The following is an 18,349-nucleotide window of genomic DNA, read 5'->3' as shown; positions in this document are numbered from 1 at the left end:
ACTGTATGTCTGCCAGGGGCATGCGGTACACGGGAACAGCGCCGGTTAAATACTGACGCAGCAGAGACTCTGAATTAGGCACATTCCGATTCGGTTGGCCATCGGCTGTACCGTTGGTTAATTAGGAAAGTTAAAGGGTCACCGGGCACCCTGCCGAGGGAAGCACTCCAGACTAGCAGCGCTGCGGCCAAGAAACTGATTCGCGACCGACTCAAACCCTCCATGTTCACAAGAAACTCGCTTAACAGAAACTACTTCAATATTACGAGATTTCTGAGTTAATTAATTATCAACAAACTACAGACTGAAAAGTTCGTGCGGAATGGTTATCGCTGGACAGATCAAACAAAGATTGAACATGGTACTTATATTGCCGAGCGATTTATGTCAACCGTCTATGCGACAATTACACTGTACAAGAGGAGGAGGATACGTGTCCGGGAAAATGGTTCCAGATAGAGCGAATCCGGGTTTGCGGTGGTGTTGAACTTACTCCAGCCGAAGGAGATGTAAATTTTCTAAAGTTTCTAAGTTTATTTCAAGGGTATAATCCGTAGAAATAACGATATTAAGTAATGTATGCGTATAATATCGTAGAATTAAATAGCATTCGTCATCACAAAATCTTTACTTAATATTTTAGCCAAAGCATGATTTATGATCCCAGATGCAGTAAAAACAGCGACAATATTAACCGTAGGCCGTCTTTAGTAAAAATAGCCACAAGAAACATAATATGCCAGATTAATTTATGGAAAAATATTAAATATATTTAATAATAACAAAACTGTTAATGGTGATGATAAAAACGACACAAATTTCCGTCTGGTATATTCATCGTCGCACTGAACTCTTGCGGCGTATATTGAACTTGGGCATTGCCGCGACATCCGGATAATCATCGGTGTCCGATGTCAGTGTGCGGTACATCATTCCCGACGACCGACGCCGACTGGGATCCTGTGATCCGAACGTGGTATGGTGACTGAGAAGGCCCTAATCATCACAGACCACATTATGAGTATGTTAAGCAATGCCTATCCCGTAAAATCATTGCAATATTATTATGCGTAATACAGTATATCGCAGTTGCGAATTCGCTGAAATAAAAGATGATCACGGCGCACACTGACCTGGTTTTCGGCGCGGTTCGGCACGTGCCGCAGGAGCATACAAACCGGACTGATAAGAAGGTTGACTATACCAATGGTGCGCATGAGAAAAGGGAAGCCGGCTGAATTGGCTACCAGTCCGCCGAGCAGAGGTCCTGGGCATATGAAGAGTATTTGAAGGCATACCGCATATATGTGCAATAACTAAATACACCACTAAACGGAGTAACCGCACATTAATTGGGATGATCTCGATCCTCTAAAATATGTTATCTAAATAACAACAGATTACCTTTACAGAAAAGTTAGCGTTCGTCCGCTTAGACACAGAACGAAACAATCACCAGTTAAAAAAGTAAGATCGAATTGGTATCACATTACATAAGAATTTGAATTCTGTATCGTTATTTAAATCCTGAAAAGTATGAACAATTACTTAACAAATTAGGAAACTTTGACAGTTTAAAACAATTCCGTCGAGCATTTATGCCGCTTACCTACGTCATGCGTTAAATTTTGTCAGTGCAGTACATGTACTGTACTGCATTGACAAAATTTAACGCATGACGTAGACATACTGTACAGTACTCTGTATATTCTAGAATTTTTATCGAAGTAATGTAAAACTGTGCACAATGGACACTGGGCGATTACAGACGTAGAGTAACGATATGCCAATAGAAAGTATACAATAAACACATAAAACATAGAAGAATTAAGCCGAAAAATTGTAAAAAGTATTACCTAAAGAATATGCCAGACACACGGCAATCTGGGCGACGGCGAATACGCTTCCGTACACTGCTTCGTGCCGCAAATCCACGAGAAGCGCCAATAGAGGCATAAAGGAGGCATCTACGACACCTGGAGCACATAACCATATTTGTACGCACTGATCTGGATAAATGCAGCCTGTCCGGCAGTACTTCGCTTTTTCTCATATTCCGGTCACTTTAACTGTACAGTTTCATATTCCGGTCAACAGGTAGGAAAATATCCTAACAAAACAAAATTCACAGAAATGGTTAGTTTTCATAGAAACGACCTCTCTCATTAAATTTAAAGCGTAAAAATCAATAAATATACTCACAAAACAAAACAAATAACAGAAACTCTAAACCGGGTGAGGCGCAAAAAATCGGTTTTTTACGTCTAAAAATTTCAGAAAATGAATTAAAAGGATCCCTGACAACTGTGAGGGCTGGGTTGGGTGGACTTGCTAAGCACACTGCACATTAACGGGTGGCTAATGGCAGTGCGATCTGCAGCTATTCATGTGGTGCGCCACATGTGCGGTCGTACCGGTAACCGGTGACCGAAATTTGAAACCATTCACTCAATTAAAGTGACCGGAATATGAGAAACAGCGAAGTACACATAATTGCAGTTTACATGTAATCAGTACACTGAAGTAACGTAACTTCAAATAAGAGGCATAGACGAGCTGTCTGCGATATTTCCCGGTACTGATGGTATAAGATCGAAAATTGTCTTATAATTTAATGAAATTCAGCGCTTTGCGCGTTAACAGATTTACAAAATGTAAAACTAATTTTCGTACCAATGCCAATCCCAATTCCAAAGTGAGGTATGATGAGATGCCAGATAGCCGTTGCGAACGGAAGCTAAAAAACTCAAGCACTCGTTATTGGTACTTTACTGTGGACCGAGACCAAGTGATAGCATTCGTTTATGAGTTCATGCGAACATGCATTAACACATTTAAAATGTTAGGATACGATATCGGTATGGATACTACTATAAAAGCTGCGTATAATGTACTATAGCGTATTAAATCAACCTTACGCAGATGGCCGAAATGCCGACTGTAACCATTCCCACCATAGCGCATTTCCACCGTCCCACCCGCAGCGCAAACACCCCAAAGAAGCTAGAGCCGAGAAAATAGCCAATACTATCCGGTACAAAGGCTGTCCCCAGTTGCCAAGGCTGGGGACTCATTGTCTCCATCAGCCACAACGGCAGACACGGTTCCAGCGTGGCCATGGCACACGTCGACGCGCAGATCACCAGGATGACCGCCAGGATATAGGGGTCCCGCAGGAGGGTCTTGGTGGAGGTGGTCAGGGCCACCGAGGAGTGCTCGAGCCGGGGCGGCAGCGCAATAGTCTGGGCCGCTGTAAAGGTCATAATGGATGCAGATGCAAGTTTTTATGTTGTACGTCGTGTCAGTCATTTCTTAATTGAACCCCATATAGTATTATACCTCCGAGTACCGCCAAAAGAAACGCTATAAGGAGAAACGGCACCGCCTTTCCGGCGAAATCGTAAACAACGCTGCCGAATGGATATCCCACTGAAAAATGACGCATGTATCACAGAGAGATGCAGGCGATCACTTAGGCGATATAAACAGGACGACATGTGGAATCCTGATGTATTATGCACCATTCATAAATTAATATTTTGTTATCGTAGTTGAAAGTTATTTGAGTAGGCAGAATTAAATGTAGCCAGTTGAGCAATTATCCGAGCTATGCATTACAAAATAGATCAATTCCAGATTTTCAGTCTGCAATCAGCGCACTTCCGAACATGGTCAAGTTCACGCCGTACATGGTAGTGCAGTGACCATTCTCTGGCAAAGGTCCTTCGCCAGCTCTGACGCCCATTGTAAATTACAGAATCATTAACATTAGATCTCTACAAACTGGTGGATAAATTCGCTACGACTTAGAATTAACAAGAAAAACACAATATTTTTATCGCAGAAATTTTGCTCCGCTGCCACGTATATTTTATTTCGAAATCCGTAAAAGGAAAAAACTATTTTTATAAACTTGTACAGTACGCGCAAACTAAACGATATCAGTAATCACGACAACCAGCCTTCGACAGCTCCGAGGAGAGAAAGTCCACTTCAGGTTTTAATTATTGCGAAGCAGTCTTTTAATTTCAACTTTTTTTCTTTCTAATTATTGGTTTTATTTTAAATTATGGAAATTTTCTGGTAGAGGCCAAACACGTACGTACATTTTGGCAACTAAAACTTATAAATGTTGAGCTCAAGTTGCTTAACGCTGGAAAGCACCTGAAAGTCATAGAATAGCGCTTAGTCTAGCTTAGTCTGTACTGACTGAAAAGCCCTACAGGCAAAATTAATAAAAGGAATGGAAACATTACTTTTATATACATAATTATGCATTAGAGTGCTTTAAAACTTCTAAAGACATATTGTACCAGTATTATAAAAATAATCAGCAACTTTTAAATGCCCGACGCGGATAAAAGAAAAAACGCAATGTTCAGCGACATACCGAGCACACCGGCTGCAATCCCGCTGAGCGCTACGCCCATCTGTTTACTGCGGTCCTCCTCATCCGGATACCTACTGGATATCAGTCCCATTCCTGGCAATTAAAGAAATTCATAACATTCACTGTACCGATGTACTGACAATGTGTTACACGATAAAGTACGAATATGGTTTTTATACGGAACGGTAATATTATTCTGTCTACCGGAAATGACCGCCGCTGACGAGCCGACGCCCTGCAGGGAGCGGGCAAAGAATAATGTCCCATACGTAGAGCCAACGGCAAAAACTGTCCAGATAAAGCCCAATTAAAAAGCATGGGACCCGACGTAAACGGTGCAACAACTGAATATTTCTATACAAGTACAATAAATTCTTACGTAGTGCGGCAAAAAATATCACGCATAGACCGAAAAATAATGGCATCGTGTAGCCGTACCTGTAAAAACCAAATGTCTCTATTCCAATTAGTACACAATTCAACACGGGTTACATTACTGAGATGCCGGTGCAAATTGCTGCTTACGCAAACAAGTTTTTGCTAAATATGAAGTTAAAAATACGTCTGCAAATTTCTTTGCTCTGGTTGCGACTAGCATATCCATCCTGCTGAATTTACGAAAGGGAAGTATTACCTAATGAATTACACAGTTTTATAATTATATAATATTATTTAAGAATGTTGTAAGTTTTAAACACATTAATGCTGTGTACTTCTGTACTCGTACAATCGATAACAAGATTTTAATGTAAAATTTTATTAAAACACAATTTTACAGATTTATTTTTGACGTACAGCATTAAGTAACAACTGGCAAACAGCAATTCTCCGTACGTTCAATCAGTCGCCGTAAAGTTAATCGCTTAATAAGACAATAAACTACTATGCCTAAATTAAATTTTCGTTCTAAGCGAGGCAAATGCCAAAGTTGCTAGTGTACCTGGCCGATACAATACCGACAAAGGGATTAATTAGCAGCTGTACAAAGGCTTTACTGGAGAATAAAAAGCCAATTTTGGCGTTCTCATTCATCAGATCAAGGATAATCGCTTTTTTATCCACAGCGGCGGGGATTGCCGGTCGCTCGTCATCGGCGCGATTAGGCACAGTGCAGGATAAGGAGCGATTTTCCGGCTGACATTTCGCCGACTGCACGCCGGTCGACGCCGGGATGACGTTGTCGGGGTGGTCAATCTGGTAGACCAGATTGGGTATTATGGGCACTGTAACCACAACAATAACAGCAGGCTTAGTAGCACATATTTTTTCATAGCACTTTTGTAGAACTTTATGCATTATTGTTAACCTGCTGTCCCGCAACATCCATCTGAATATTAAATTAATAATATACTGATACGAGATTTTGGTAATGTTTTACTGTAATCTGAGGGCAGTGTGAGGCGCTTGCCTTTTTATTACCGGCTGTTTATTACCGGCTTAAAAACCATAAATTTACATAGTAATATTAGCAAAAAAATCATAACTATAGTTTTTCAAAAACAAATTTTTGTTAAAACTTGCAGCATGTTTCTTTCAGTCTATTGATATTTTTTTCGATCAAGAAAAATATCTTATGCCTTTTTTGCTTTTGCATTTTCTAGAAGGTATGCACCAGATAAGGTGGACTTTACTAAAGCCCATGCACTACGAAGTTTTTTTCTAATGACAAGGCACTTTCCAGTACCTATTGCATTTACTTTGTATTTAGTCGAGTTGCTGCCAGCAGTAGCAAAATATAAAATTATGCATAAATAATAATTATTTTTCATTCAAACAGTAGTTCCTTTACAAATAAAATAAATAACAATAACTGCAACAAGTATGAGCGGAAATAACTGACTTGATATGTTGCAGCAGTGCTGCTGTACGTAGGAAAATCAGGTCAGCGAAGAAAAAAATAAAAATCACCTTACCGACAACGGTCAGCAGTAAATTATCCAACATCAACACGGCAAAGACGATCACCGATGTCGTCCGGTGGCTGTGCCGCAGAAGCGCGCTGGACTTATCCAGAACCGATTTGACCAGCGGCACCATTGTCATCCGTTCTCGTAAAGGTCACTTGCACCAACCCGCGCGTGTATACACAAATGGACGGTAAAGACGGAATTTTTTTTCAAGGCAACAAACGATAAATTTCCAATTCCCTGGTGCCGCCGACAATGATCAGAGCGGACACGGTCATGGATGTACGTAATGCGATGCGTTGTGCCAAGTGTTCAATGGGTTGTGCCTATCAGAGGAACCGGCTGTATGAGCGGGCGCCCGCCACAGTCCCGAATAGATAGAACTGTTAAGAGATTTCTTTCCGCATCACGCTTGATTATCGTCGCTTTCACATTCAATAAGGATGGGAGCAAATCACTGGAGGGCAGCCCGGCGTTTGTTAGAATGGTACGCGTGCTACACACACAACGCCGGCCGGGGAAATGCGGTTACGGTGAGCTCGATGAGCACCGGCTGCGTTGGGCACGGGATGTGTATATGATATACTCGTACATATACATAGTCGGGGCAAAAATATATATGCCGGTGTAACCATCCAGAAACCAGCCGATTGAGATTGTTGACGATCGCGGCGCGTCAAGCATAATGTGCCGGAAGAACGACCGGCACGCTGGCTGTCGCTGGGAACAATGTACGGGTGCACGGTTTCCTCATTGCCATACGTACCATGAATCGTCGAGAACATATTTTACAGGTAAAGGACAAGTTACAAAATGGTAAAAAATATTTTGCATTGTAAAAAATATTTTACAAATACTTACAGAATTAATTGCAACTCCAGATAAAACTCACTATGGCTGTCTGAAATTTCATTTGCAAAGTACTGTATTAATCTTAGTATTAACAAGTACTGTATTAATATGTCTCGCGTCAATCAAGTTAACCTGCTCTCCTCTTTCTTGTACTATTTTTTATTTATGGGATCTTTTATCGATGCGTTCATATCCATATTGAACAATATTGTTCAATACGCAAATTTATGGATTTTTTACTATCCTAGCTAAAATAATTGCAAAAACTAATTTGTATGCGAGGAAAAATAACTTATGCATAAAAGTATGTGTTGATATTTAATCTTCTGTTTTTACCGCTGTTTGCAGGTCATCTGTGGGTGCACCTACGGTCTCATCCTGCCCACGTACTACAATTACTCTTCCACAAGCTCTTCCACAAGCTTGTCGTGGTAACAAACGTTTAAGAAATGGTCTCATAAAACAGTTAATTCAAAAGCAGAGTACGAAATCTCAGTGAATAATGAAGCATTTCACGGAAAAAACATGAAATTATGGTAGGCGAACCACATTGCTTTACTTGTAGAGGACTTGATGGCACTTAGGCCTTCCATTTAATGCGCACCGCTGATGCATTATTTGCAAGTACCTTACTCTGTAATCGGTGATTACTGTCAAATTTCTATTGTTGAACGAAACATTCCAAGGAACATTGTACGGCAATTGGACAATCGACACTTGATAAAAATATAAGCAAAGAAACACATCTCGCTAATTGAAGAAATTTCCGCATGAATGCCGTGAATATGATGTACATTGTGATAGTATGTCATTTCACCCAGTGGACATTATGGCGATCATCGCCGATATTGCCGGCGTATATACAACTACCGGGTAATAAAGGGGCAGCCGGCGGAATATGGCGCAAGGAGCCATAAACACCGATACATTGAAGGTTAAATGCCGATAAAGGGCAGAACAGCGGAACGGTGAGGTTAAGCTCTCAAAGCGGGGACTACGATGAGCATATTACGGTGTGTTGTAGCGGAGAGACGGTTGGTGGTCCGCGACCGGTCAGTCGTGCCGGCTGACAATACCGGCCTGCGCACAGTGTGTCAACACCGTTAATACCGGATACCCCTTCCCTTAATGACCTTTTAATGGACATATGATCAGCGGCGCACGGTAGCGTCGCCGGAGCACGTACACGGATGATTGTGGGCCAGTATAAGAAGGTCTGCCGGTTGGTGGTGTTTCTTCACCATCTCTCTGCTTTCCAATCATCAGCATATTAGCGACAAGAAAAAAAGTATCAGTTTTTTCTGTGTCGCCGGAATATTCTTCGGGATTGTACCGATTCATTTATCCATCCATATCCAGTTGGAAAATGATCCTCAGGATTAAAGTATTCCTTGGCGCCTGCATTGCGGCTGCTCTCAGTTCCCGTGAGTCCACTGTGTTAATTATAAGAACGAACGAAGCGAACGTGCATTTTTAATTAATTTTTATAAATTGTCCACCGAATTCTGCGCAGAGTTTCCGTTGGTGTTCGGCACGGATGCAGCGAGCAGTAGCAGCACGTACACTTCCGGTTCATCTCCCACGTCCTCGTATGCAGCGGCACCGGCATCCTCGTCGTCGCCGTACGCCGCCGGCGCATCCGGCTCGTCGTACGACAGCGGAAGCAGTGTGCCGGCCCGTTCCGGTTACGGCACCGGTGGTGGCAGTTACGGAACGGGTGGTAGTTACGGTAGTGGTGGTGGCGGTTACGGAGGCGGCGGCGTGGATGGAGGATTCGGTGGAGATATGACTCCGTTTGGGTATTCCAGCGGATACGGCTACGGTTACCGGCGATATATCCCCGTACCCTGGTGGATCTGGTATCCCACCACCATTATGCTCAACAAAGGTGGCGGTACCGGCCTCGGTATGCGTTCTTTTTTATGAAATTAGCTTTTATCAAACAATTTCTAATCAATTTTGGTGTTCGTGTCAAATAAATGGACATATAATCCCTAACAAGCGATAGTGCTCGCTAAATAGAAAGTATATTAAAATTAATAATGCATTTAATATTTGAAATTATAATTAAAATAGATATTAAACTTTCAAGTGAAATTTGTTACCAGTACCCTAACGCAGAATTATCCAGTTGAACTGCTCCTTTTTATAGGATCGCTTCTGGCGGCTAGTGCAATGGGCGGCGGTGGATTCGGCGGTGGGTTAGGTGGTCGACCAATGGGCTATGGTGGTATGGGTGGCGGCCTGGGCGGTTTCGGTGGAATGGGTGGTTTTGGTGGAATGGGCGGTTTCGGTGGCATGGGCGGCATGGGTGGTTACGGCGGTGGTATGGGAGGTTACGGTGGTAACATGGGCGGCTATGGCGGTAACTACGGCGGTGGATCGGGTTACGGTAGCGGTAGTGGTTACGCTGGCAACAGCGGTTACGGACGGAAATAAACCCATGTGACCTTTTTTACTCTGTCATTTGTCTGTGAACCAATTGTTTTCTCACCATAATTATTGTTGTCAAGTGAGTGTCAGCCACCCATTGTATAACTTGTTGTTTTCGTATTTATTATTATGATCGTTTATTTGCTGTATTAATTAATTTTCAATTAACTGACCGCGTTTTTTAATCTGTAATAAATCTGTCGCCTGTTACTGAATAAATTAAAGAACTGTGTTTTGCTGACAGTATATCGGAAAATGTACATATCTGTACTCTCTTACAAGGAACTGCATATCACTGACCTAGCTTTTTAATGACCGTACGTTTTTATTTACAAATTCACGGCAGACACAATAATAAATGCTCGTAAACTGTATTGAATAACATTTCTGAGTAAACCTAATTAGCGCGTACGCTACAGAAACACTGAACAAGAAAGATTCACCTAGATATCTTCGTGGGACGTAAAACAACAAAATTATAGCAGTTGTACGTTTAGGTAGCTGAGTACCTCTGACCATAGACAGGGCCTTTCTGGCGGCATGTTTCCGCTATATTATACGGACAAAGCACGGCCCGCTCAAATTTCGTACAGCTGCAATAAATGCGGTGTTTGTCTTTTAACTTTTTTGTAATGATGTTCTTTTCATATCTTGCATGAACAGTTGACCATATTGAAGTAGCTACTAACTACATCGTTTCTTTCACACAAAAAGCAGGTAATCATAATGTATCTCCCGAACAATTAAGTCGCACTCAGTAACTTATAAATAGATCAAAGACCGAACAGTCTCCTAATTATTCGCGGATCGCTAGGCGTTCGAAGTGTTTGTTAATTTTGTACAACCAAAATCTGGCAGTTACACGGTGTAGCTAACCGATAAGCAGTTTTTAGCAGCTAACCTGGCAGCTTCGTTAAAAATGTCACTTCTTACGCGGTGTTTCCTTTTATCCTTCTTCCTGATGGCCGTTTTTCTGGCTGACCAATTGGTCCAAGCGCAAAGTATCAGCGCTCTCATCTGCAGTAAGTTATAATTCGTGTGTTTGTTGCACAATTAGAGTGATGCGCTTTCTGCAGTAGTTATGACTCTCCGCACGATTAGCTTTTCCTTACATACAGAAACTCCTCTGTTCTCGTATATGCGTAGAGTTTTTGGTAATTTCACTAATCGATGTTCAGTAAACGTATTTCACAGCGTTGTGCATTTAAAGGTTTCTCTCATTTATAACATTAAGAGATCGCACTTGTAATTTATGGCACATGGTGCATGGAGCAATGAGTTAAAGCAAAGCCTATAGAATATAGTACGTATATTCTACTGGCTTTGGTTAAAGACAGAGCCAAAGCCATTCATTATATTTGTATTATTAATGGAACTGTTCCTTTTCAGTGACGGTGTTTACTTTATAAATCACTACGATTGACTACTATTACAGTTTTCTGCTCGTATTACACATGCCCGAGCGGCAAGGCGGCTACCTGTTACTCTGAAGGGTGCTTGTGCGATGGCCATGGAATTTAAAGTGAAGAATATGGATATTCAAGACACTGCACAATGTACAGGGAATACACGGCAAACGAGAGGAATTTCCCAGATTTGCTTTGCGATTACTTAATATTCCGCCATTTTGTTATTATTAGTGTGGTAATATTCTTTAATTTCTAGCATTTTTGGCAACAGTTATTAACAGTCATCTATGAAAATACTCGGGACATGATCTAAAATTAATTAAAGTGTGCAATGTAAATGTCTGGAAAAGTACAAAACTGCAGTATATACCCATCCCATGATCATAATATTATTAACCTCAGAAAAACTCGTACTTGCGTCTTGTATTAAGCTTGCAGCTGTACTTCTTTGTAAAATTTTAAAGTTTAATATCCACCTCTATAATCGATATACAAATACCATGTAAATAGACTGCATATCGTACAGTGTCAAAGAAATCTAAACAGAACATGGCATATTTGTTTACACCAATTTATGCAGCTGCGATAGCGATTAGCGATAGATAAAGGCCTGGATGACACTTGTACGCCGGACGAACAATGGATTTTGCTGATCTCTGACCAATAATATTATTATGATTGTGCTGCGGTTTGTACCGAATCCAAAACCTAAAACTGGACCTTAACATCTCGTACCCCGTTTCTCGGTGAATGATTATGTTTTACACAAATAGTTTATAGATACCTACCGGAGATTATTTTATCAATCGTGAAAACAGCAACAGATGCGGCTGGTGCTCGATCTAGTGCACCAATATAAATATCTTCTATCACAAACCGATATGCTTAATTGCCACTATAAAGCAACTCTTGCTCAGCTGCACTAACAATTTATTGATATTCAAGTTGATATTATTATTTATATATTATATTATTGTTACTCTAATTTTGTTTTACTAAGATCGTGTAGTATAATTATTTTCAAGATTTTCAATATGAAGACAACACTTTATTTTATTCTTTTATGCCTTATTGCTCTGGCATTGGTAATCAACCTGACCAATGGACAATTCGATCCGTGCAGTAAGTAAACCGCTACATATTGTTCATCACATAATCACATATTAACTGAGGATTCTCTTGTTACGCGTAAAATTAACACGATCTGTTTATTGCTAAGAATCTTGTTGTTCTCTACAATTAGTCATATGTGACGGAGTCATTTGTCCGGATGGAAAGCCCTCTCGCTGCGTGTACGAAGCCTGCACATGCAGTCGCACTTAAGCTTATAATATGGCACAAAAGACAAACTGACCGGAAGCAGTTTCTTGTACATACTACAGATATTCGACGCTTGCTTGCAGTTATGAGATGTTCATTGGCATATATAAATGTCTCATTGAGAACGGTTTTCATTAATGACACTGTTAATAAACGCATCCCCATACCTGTATGAATGATTGATGTGTGCAAACTACCGAGACCATTTTGGTTTTTATTACTATTTGTGTGCTGATATCTTGCGTCCTTAATAATTGTAATAAGCGTGATTGTAAATCATCGTTGTATACGCCAAGCTGGTCGCGAGAAGCGGTACACTGATTGTTCAACAGTTTAATTGTCGTCAATAAAATCACATGCTTTGCGGACATTGAGTTGCGGTGTCCAGTGCAAAGGAATACTAATAAAAACCAAGATAGTTCACATCTTCACATAGCGCAAATACATAAACGATGGTAAACAGTATTCGCTAGCGAGATAACAAAACATTCTTTTGCGATTGCCCTGCGCGCTTCGTGGCCAGCCACTGACGAGTAGCAATCTTGGTGGTGGTGTTGTTGTTGATGTTGAATGGTGCACGAGTCGGAAGTGTAGGCCTAAAATGTTAAACAGCATTCATTAATTCGGTAATCAGTTTTAATGATGTCTTTCACCTTAACGATTTTGCGAGGGTGATTAGCTGTCGTCAGCTTGCTGTCATCGAAGTGCAAAATGCAGCATATATATGTTTTACAGCAGCAGCAATTTTTATCCTTTTTAATTAATTTCAGTAAATGGTACCATTATTATTATTTTATATACTTTTTTGCTAGTTTTAATTAATTTTTTCTTTGATCGCTTTTTAAAATTCGGGAAAATTTGCAACCCAATATAAAAACGCGAATTAAAAGTGATATCTATAGTTTATTAAAGTCGCGATCGAATCTTGGCCTCACCTTTACTGGTAGCCACCGCCGCCGCCGTAACCGCCACCACCGTTGCCATAACCGCCACCGCCATAACCGCCGCCTCCGTAACCGCCACCTCCATATCCGCCACCACCGTATCCACCGCCAAATCCACCGCCATTGATACCGAATCCGAATCCCTTGTTGTATCCAAAGCTGGATGGATACCAGATCCACCAGGGCACGGGGATGTACCTTCTGTAGCCGTAACCATAGCCGCTGGAGTAACCGAAGGGGAAGCTGAACAGATCACCGTATCCGCCTCCACTGCCACCGCCTCCATAACCCCCACCACCGCCGCCATAGCCGCCTCCGCCGTTTCCATATCCTCCGCCGCCACTGCTGTAACCGCTGTTACCGCCACTGTATCCACTGTTGGCCGTCGGGGTAGCGTAGTTGCTGTTGCTGCTACCGCTGGAGTAGGATGATGATGACGGAGCCCCGGTAGACTGGGCATAAACTGTAGCGAGGAAAAAAAATTTAAATTTAATCACGAAATAATCGATAAAACAGATTCAAATTTAAAAATTAATATTTTATAAATATTTTGAAGATATGGATTTTATTTTCATATATATTTGTTACGATGCTATATATCACCAATAAATTAAGTATTTACTTTAGTATTATAAAAAATTATTATTATTAAATATGTACATAAGGTTTTTCCACAAGTAATGTGAAAGGTTACATCCATGCCGCTTACCCATGGTAACCGTGAGGCCCAGCGCCAGGCCGATTAATAACGTCTTCATTTTGTCGGAGGGGGATGTGATAAAAGGGAAAATAACCGGCTATCGGTATCCGACTGCAGATAGAACAGAAGAAGAAGAAGATGCGATGGTATGGCTTAATAGAGCGTAAACATCTTTTATATATATCCGCCCCGTACTGTTGTAGCAGCCTATGATCACATTGTCATCGTAGCGCTAAAAAGGCCCCCGAAGCGTCATCTAGCATCTGGCTGTATAATGTACAGCCTGTCAAAAAAGTGGAACCATATGGCACAATATACAGCATATTGGCATGGAGCGTTCCGTGGCGTTTATTAATTGTCCCATCGCTTGTAATGGGTCAGTGTGTATAACAATATGTATATGTGTCTGAGTGTGTATCATGTATAATGCCCGCCGCATCTACACCGGGTGACCAAGTGTCATTTCCGCGTTCGTCCGTCTCATTTCTTTATTCAATCGTAACTCATCGTTTGGCCTTAATTGTGGCGTTATAGCGTGTGTGTGTGTCGGTTTAGGCAGCGTAAATCGGTTACCAACTTACCTATATATTTTTCGCACTTATTTATTGATGTGTTATACAATATGGCTATTATTCGGATCCTATATGGTTAATCTCTATCTTCAAGTGTAATCAGGAATTTTTTCGTGTATCTTTATGGCTGTTTATGAATAATGGATCGATTATTGTGCATGCAGCTAACTACGGCCGGCATCGTTTTGCAGTCGCACTGATTGCCCAACCGGCGGAATATAGTGTATCGTTCTTCGTGGCCATTGTGCGCCATTTGCTACTGATACAAAAGAAGGTCTCAGGTCTAGTGCTTTCGCTTTTCGAGAAATGTGTGACAAGAGTCGGTTAAGCGATAGTGATATGCCCAGTGGGAAGCGTCTGCGATCCGGATATATGACATGTTTAATAACTAGTTTATAAACGCTGCAGCTTTTAATCAGTTGTTGTCATTGTTTAACTAACTGTTTGATAGCATTTTCTTTATGTGGCTGGCGACTGCTACAAAAAAAAAATATAATTGCAGTTATTGATACATAAAAACTTATAATTAAAGATAATTAATATTTGTGCACAGTTGCATTTACTAAAAATAAATTTACTAATTTAATAATGGCTATATTTGCAAAATGGCTAAATTATATAATGGCTAAATTTACTTATTTAATAATGGCTATATTTGCTAATATTTTCTAATCATTATTAAGGGGCTCATATTTATGCTGTTTTCAGAAGTGGCTGGGATTTTGCAGTCGTTAACAACTGACCTTGTTTCCGGCCATCTTCCATTATTATTCCGTTTTTATAATAAAAGTTTTGTCATTACTTTGGAGCGTTTCATAGCCGAGGGTAGTGCATAATTAAGCAAGTAATAGAAGTCAATGTCATTGAGCAGGAAACCGTTTTAGCGCAGATTTTTCCGAACAAGAAGCTCTACGCTTTTGAAGTACATATTTTCCAAAGCGCTTCAGTATGAATTTCTTTACTAAAAATCGGTTGACGTACTGCAGCGGCAGAGCGGAATTTTTTTGTTCGGTCCGTCCAAATGCTCGAGTTAGGTATAATTTACCCTTGGTAAGTTAAGTAAATTTTTACTAGACTTACAAGTGTCCGTATTTAGGTACCATTACAACTTAATTATAGTATTTGTTTTAAAATATGTCACATAATAATGATACAGACAAATACAAATGTTCCCAAATGGCCAAATCCAAAGATTTACGGGGAGCGCTCTTACTCACCTTGATTCATAATAAGTCAGATGCAAAACACCTTTTGAAATACGTTCTAACGAATAAAATATTATTGATACCTCTCGAACGTAGTATATTCCACTACGCAGCATACATACTGTACAGATTTCGTTTTACTTTATTGTCTGTATGTAAAATAGCTCACCATACGCAGTTTAATATCTGAAAAGTTGACGTCATTTTCGTTGACCAGCGTCACAGAATTTCAAGACTATCATGCATAAATTCTGTATAATTATAGTATTTCCAACTTGCGAGCCGGCAGTGCAGCGGAAACAGTCCGTTGCGGTATCATGGAGGATTCGGCCTACCATTTTTTCCCATTTTATTGCTCAATATTCGCCGCTGATCCTGGTGCACAATTTTACATTAACGAATGTTAGGAGTTACTGTTCCCGCTTTTTTGCAAAGAATACAGGGCCGGGTTGCAGTGACGTACGGCACTGTTAATGGGTGTGTTCACATATTATTATTTTCTTATAAGCATAATGCAGATAACTGTATATACGTAGAATGTTGAACTCTATACCCGATCCCAAGGCATGATTTCGTAGGCTCGCCTAGCGAGCACAAACGGATACAGATTTCGAGCACTCAGCGGATCGCTTGGCGAATACGCAAAACTGTTTGATTCAAAATGGCTATAACTTTATTCTGCTATCATGCAAGACAACTTCTTTGGTATCAAAAATCTTCCCACAATTTTCCTCATCTTTTGACGCATTGGTTCGCAGACTTCATCCAGAACTAGATCCTGTTTTAACGGGATCTGGTTCTGGATGAAATCTTTTGTTATAACAGGATCTGATTCATGAAATCTGTCAACCAAAGCGTCAAAAGACGAAGAAACATTTGGGAAGATTTTTGATACCTGAGAAGTTGTCGTATGACGGCAGAATAAAGTTATAGCCATTTTGAATCAAACAGTTTTGTGTATTCGCCAAGCGATCCGCTGGGTGCTCGAAATCTGTATCCGCTTGTGCTCGCTAGGCGCGCGTACGAAATCAAGCCTTGGGATCGGGATAAATTTTGCCAGTCACATGCAGGTAAGCAACACCTTGCTTACAACAACCTTTTATTGACCGTAGCCGTAACACTAAATATCTACAAAGTGATGACAATAATTATTTCCCAAATGAATCGTAATGAAACAATTGCCGATCGAGTAATGAAATACAAGCGCGCAGATACACTCACGCAATCATTAAACAAAAACCGAAATAAAAAAACACAGACTGTTACCAGCATATGTCGGCTAATTTTGCAAAGGTTTATAGGGAGCCACAGTACACTTTTTTTATTAAAGTGTCAAGGGAAACTTGATAATCCTCATCTGCATTTTGTTGTTCACTGAGCCGCTGGTGCCGGTAGTGGATGGCGCTGGAGCATTCTGCATGCGGTGAATATCACTTCGGCGCTGTTCAAACTGCCGGAGCTGTTCCTTGGCCCGTGGGGTATTTTGAGAGTTGAGGTAATTTTCAATGGATGCCTCGTTCTTCAGCTGCGTCTTGTAGGCCTTCCTATCTGCTAACTGCTGCTCCGTACTTAGTTCGAGCTGGACTTCGTCTCGGATCTGCTGCATGGTGCTGGGTGACAAGCGGTACTTGGGAAACGACCCAGTTAAATATTGATGCACGGCGAGTTCTTGATCAAGATCAAGCTGGCTCATCAGTGTATCGCTGACGATGGGATCGGACAAGTTAAACGCCACATTGTTGTCGGTTTTAGCACTCGAAACTCGATCAAGGACACATAAGACCACACTTGCCAGAACCTTTATAAAACCACACTTTCTCATCTTTAAGATTGGGAACTACACTAATGCCGTAATACAAGCTTTTCGAACTGATTGGACTCCCTTATGAATTAAGATGGATGCACACAACTATCGCTAATTAAAATTTTACTGAATGGAAAAAACTCGGTTTCTTAACGGTTTTGCTGTCAAGCTTTTATAGGCAAGCATGTATGCGGCGGCGTGCCCTGGTGTTTGAAATTTAAAAATGGCTGCTGCAATGGATTATAACAGAAACGTATCCGCAAGTAGTCTCAGCCTACTCCCAAGCCTAACGAATCCGGGTTAATTACTGCTTATTTATGGAAATTGTTCTGTGCCTTTTCATTTTATTAAACTTCTTTTCGCAAACTGACTTTCATTGCCCTATAACTCACTATTATTTTACCACTTCCAACGTCAACATTAATTTTGTTGGACGCGTTTAGCGAGAATACAAAAAATGAAATGTAATTTGGAAAAGAAATGAAATTTAATGGGAAAGCTTCCGGACCAGGAAAGCATGGCTAGGAAGTGCTTTTGTTATATTGTTACAGCGAGTTTGTACTGCTTTTGTTGTTATTAGCTAGGTTGTGCAAATAATTATACATATATGCTGCCGCTCCTCCTGTTGAGCAAGATACACGAGAGGAACTCAAGCATATCTTATCTATCTGTTGGTTTGCTGCTGACAGCTCCTCATATTCGTACAGTTGTTCCAGCACGAACTGCAGCCTCGACGAGTCACAATAACGGTTACAGTATGTTAAGTTTGATTCCATGCTATCCAAATATCGCAAAGACCTCTGTCGCTTATCA

The 18,349-nt window shown here is 40.8% G+C and overlaps 3 protein-coding genes and 1 long non-coding RNA gene across 5 annotated transcripts; 2 read left to right on the top strand and 2 right to left on the bottom strand.

Moving 5' to 3' along the window:
• Nucleotides 1-744: 744 nt before the first annotated feature.
• LOC129585328 (synaptic vesicular amine transporter-like) lies at nucleotides 745-6,767 on the bottom strand. Its single transcript, XM_055477970.1, has 11 exons — nucleotides 6,304-6,767; nucleotides 5,331-5,613; nucleotides 4,770-4,828; nucleotides 4,595-4,678; nucleotides 4,391-4,483; nucleotides 3,340-3,429; nucleotides 2,919-3,250; nucleotides 2,674-2,737; nucleotides 1,857-1,976; nucleotides 1,134-1,267; nucleotides 745-996 (listed from the first exon to the last, which is right to left on the bottom strand). Exons 1-11 carry the CDS (start codon nucleotides 6,431-6,433, stop codon nucleotides 835-837), a joined length of 1,551 nt encoding a protein of 516 aa, XP_055333945.1. The 5' UTR covers nucleotides 6,434-6,767; the 3' UTR covers nucleotides 745-834.
• Nucleotides 6,768-8,395: 1,628 nt separating this feature from the next.
• LOC129585323 (acanthoscurrin-2-like) lies at nucleotides 8,396-9,814 on the top strand. The gene is made up of 3 exons (XM_055477963.1): nucleotides 8,396-8,573; nucleotides 8,663-9,055; nucleotides 9,302-9,814. Exons 1-3 carry the CDS (start codon nucleotides 8,516-8,518, stop codon nucleotides 9,586-9,588), a joined length of 738 nt encoding a protein of 245 aa, XP_055333938.1. The 5' UTR covers nucleotides 8,396-8,515; the 3' UTR covers nucleotides 9,589-9,814.
• Nucleotides 9,815-11,785: 1,971 nt separating this feature from the next.
• Nucleotides 11,786-12,675, top strand: LOC129585204 (uncharacterized). The gene is made up of 2 exons (XR_008689977.1): nucleotides 11,786-12,113; nucleotides 12,235-12,675. It is a non-coding gene; the product is annotated as an uncharacterized LOC129585204 (long non-coding RNA).
• Nucleotides 12,676-12,767: 92 nt separating this feature from the next.
• LOC129585203 (uncharacterized) lies at nucleotides 12,768-14,125 on the bottom strand. 2 transcript variants are annotated; one of them, XM_055477800.1, is made up of 4 exons: nucleotides 13,965-14,125; nucleotides 13,303-13,718; nucleotides 13,247-13,263; nucleotides 12,768-12,907 (listed from the first exon to the last, which is right to left on the bottom strand). In XM_055477800.1, exons 1-3 carry the CDS (start codon nucleotides 14,011-14,013, stop codon nucleotides 13,249-13,251), a joined length of 480 nt encoding a protein of 159 aa, XP_055333775.1. In that variant the 5' UTR covers nucleotides 14,014-14,125; the 3' UTR covers nucleotides 12,768-12,907; nucleotides 13,247-13,248. The 2 variants fall into 2 exon arrangements, with proteins under 2 accessions (XP_055333775.1, XP_055333774.1); XM_055477799.1 differs by having other exon boundaries at nucleotides 13,247-13,718.
• Between the last annotated feature and the right edge of the window lie 4,224 nt (nucleotides 14,126-18,349).

Source organism: Paramacrobiotus metropolitanus, unplaced genomic scaffold, assembly GCF_019649055.1.
Source record: "Paramacrobiotus metropolitanus isolate TYO unplaced genomic scaffold, Prichtersi_v1.0 Parri_scaffold0000016, whole genome shotgun sequence".
NCBI lineage: Eukaryota > Metazoa > Tardigrada > Eutardigrada > Parachela > Macrobiotidae > Paramacrobiotus > Paramacrobiotus metropolitanus.
The sequence above is the reverse complement of the archived record's forward strand: the minus strand, read 5'-3'. Positions and strand labels throughout refer to the sequence as shown.

Excerpts from the sequence above, each read along its gene's own strand:
- LOC129585203 (XM_055477799.1), bottom strand. The coding sequence starts at position 14,013 with ATGAAGACGTTATTAATCGGCCTGGCGCTGGGCCTCACGGTTACCATG. Across the intron at positions 13,719-13,964 it reads GGGCCTCACGGTTACCATGG|TTTATGCCCAGTCTACCGGG; the intron begins GTAAGCGGCATG and ends TCCTCGCTACAG.
- LOC129585323 (XM_055477963.1), top strand. The coding sequence starts at position 8,516 with ATGATCCTCAGGATTAAAGTATTCCTTGGCGCCTGCATTGCGGCTGCT. Across the intron at positions 8,574-8,662 it reads TGCGGCTGCTCTCAGTTCCC|AGTTTCCGTTGGTGTTCGGC; the intron begins GTGAGTCCACTG and ends AATTCTGCGCAG. Across the intron at positions 9,056-9,301 it reads AGGTGGCGGTACCGGCCTCG|GATCGCTTCTGGCGGCTAGT; the intron begins GTATGCGTTCTT and ends TCCTTTTTATAG.
- LOC129585328 (XM_055477970.1), bottom strand. The coding sequence starts at position 6,433 with ATGACAATGGTGCCGCTGGTCAAATCGGTTCTGGATAAGTCCAGCGCG. Across the intron at positions 4,829-5,330 it reads GTCGGTATTGTATCGGCCAG|GTACGGCTACACGATGCCAT; the intron begins GTACACTAGCAA and ends TGGTTTTTACAG. Across the intron at positions 997-1,133 it reads CGAACCGCGCCGAAAACCAG|GGCCTTCTCAGTCACCATAC; the intron begins GTCAGTGTGCGC and ends TGTGATGATTAG.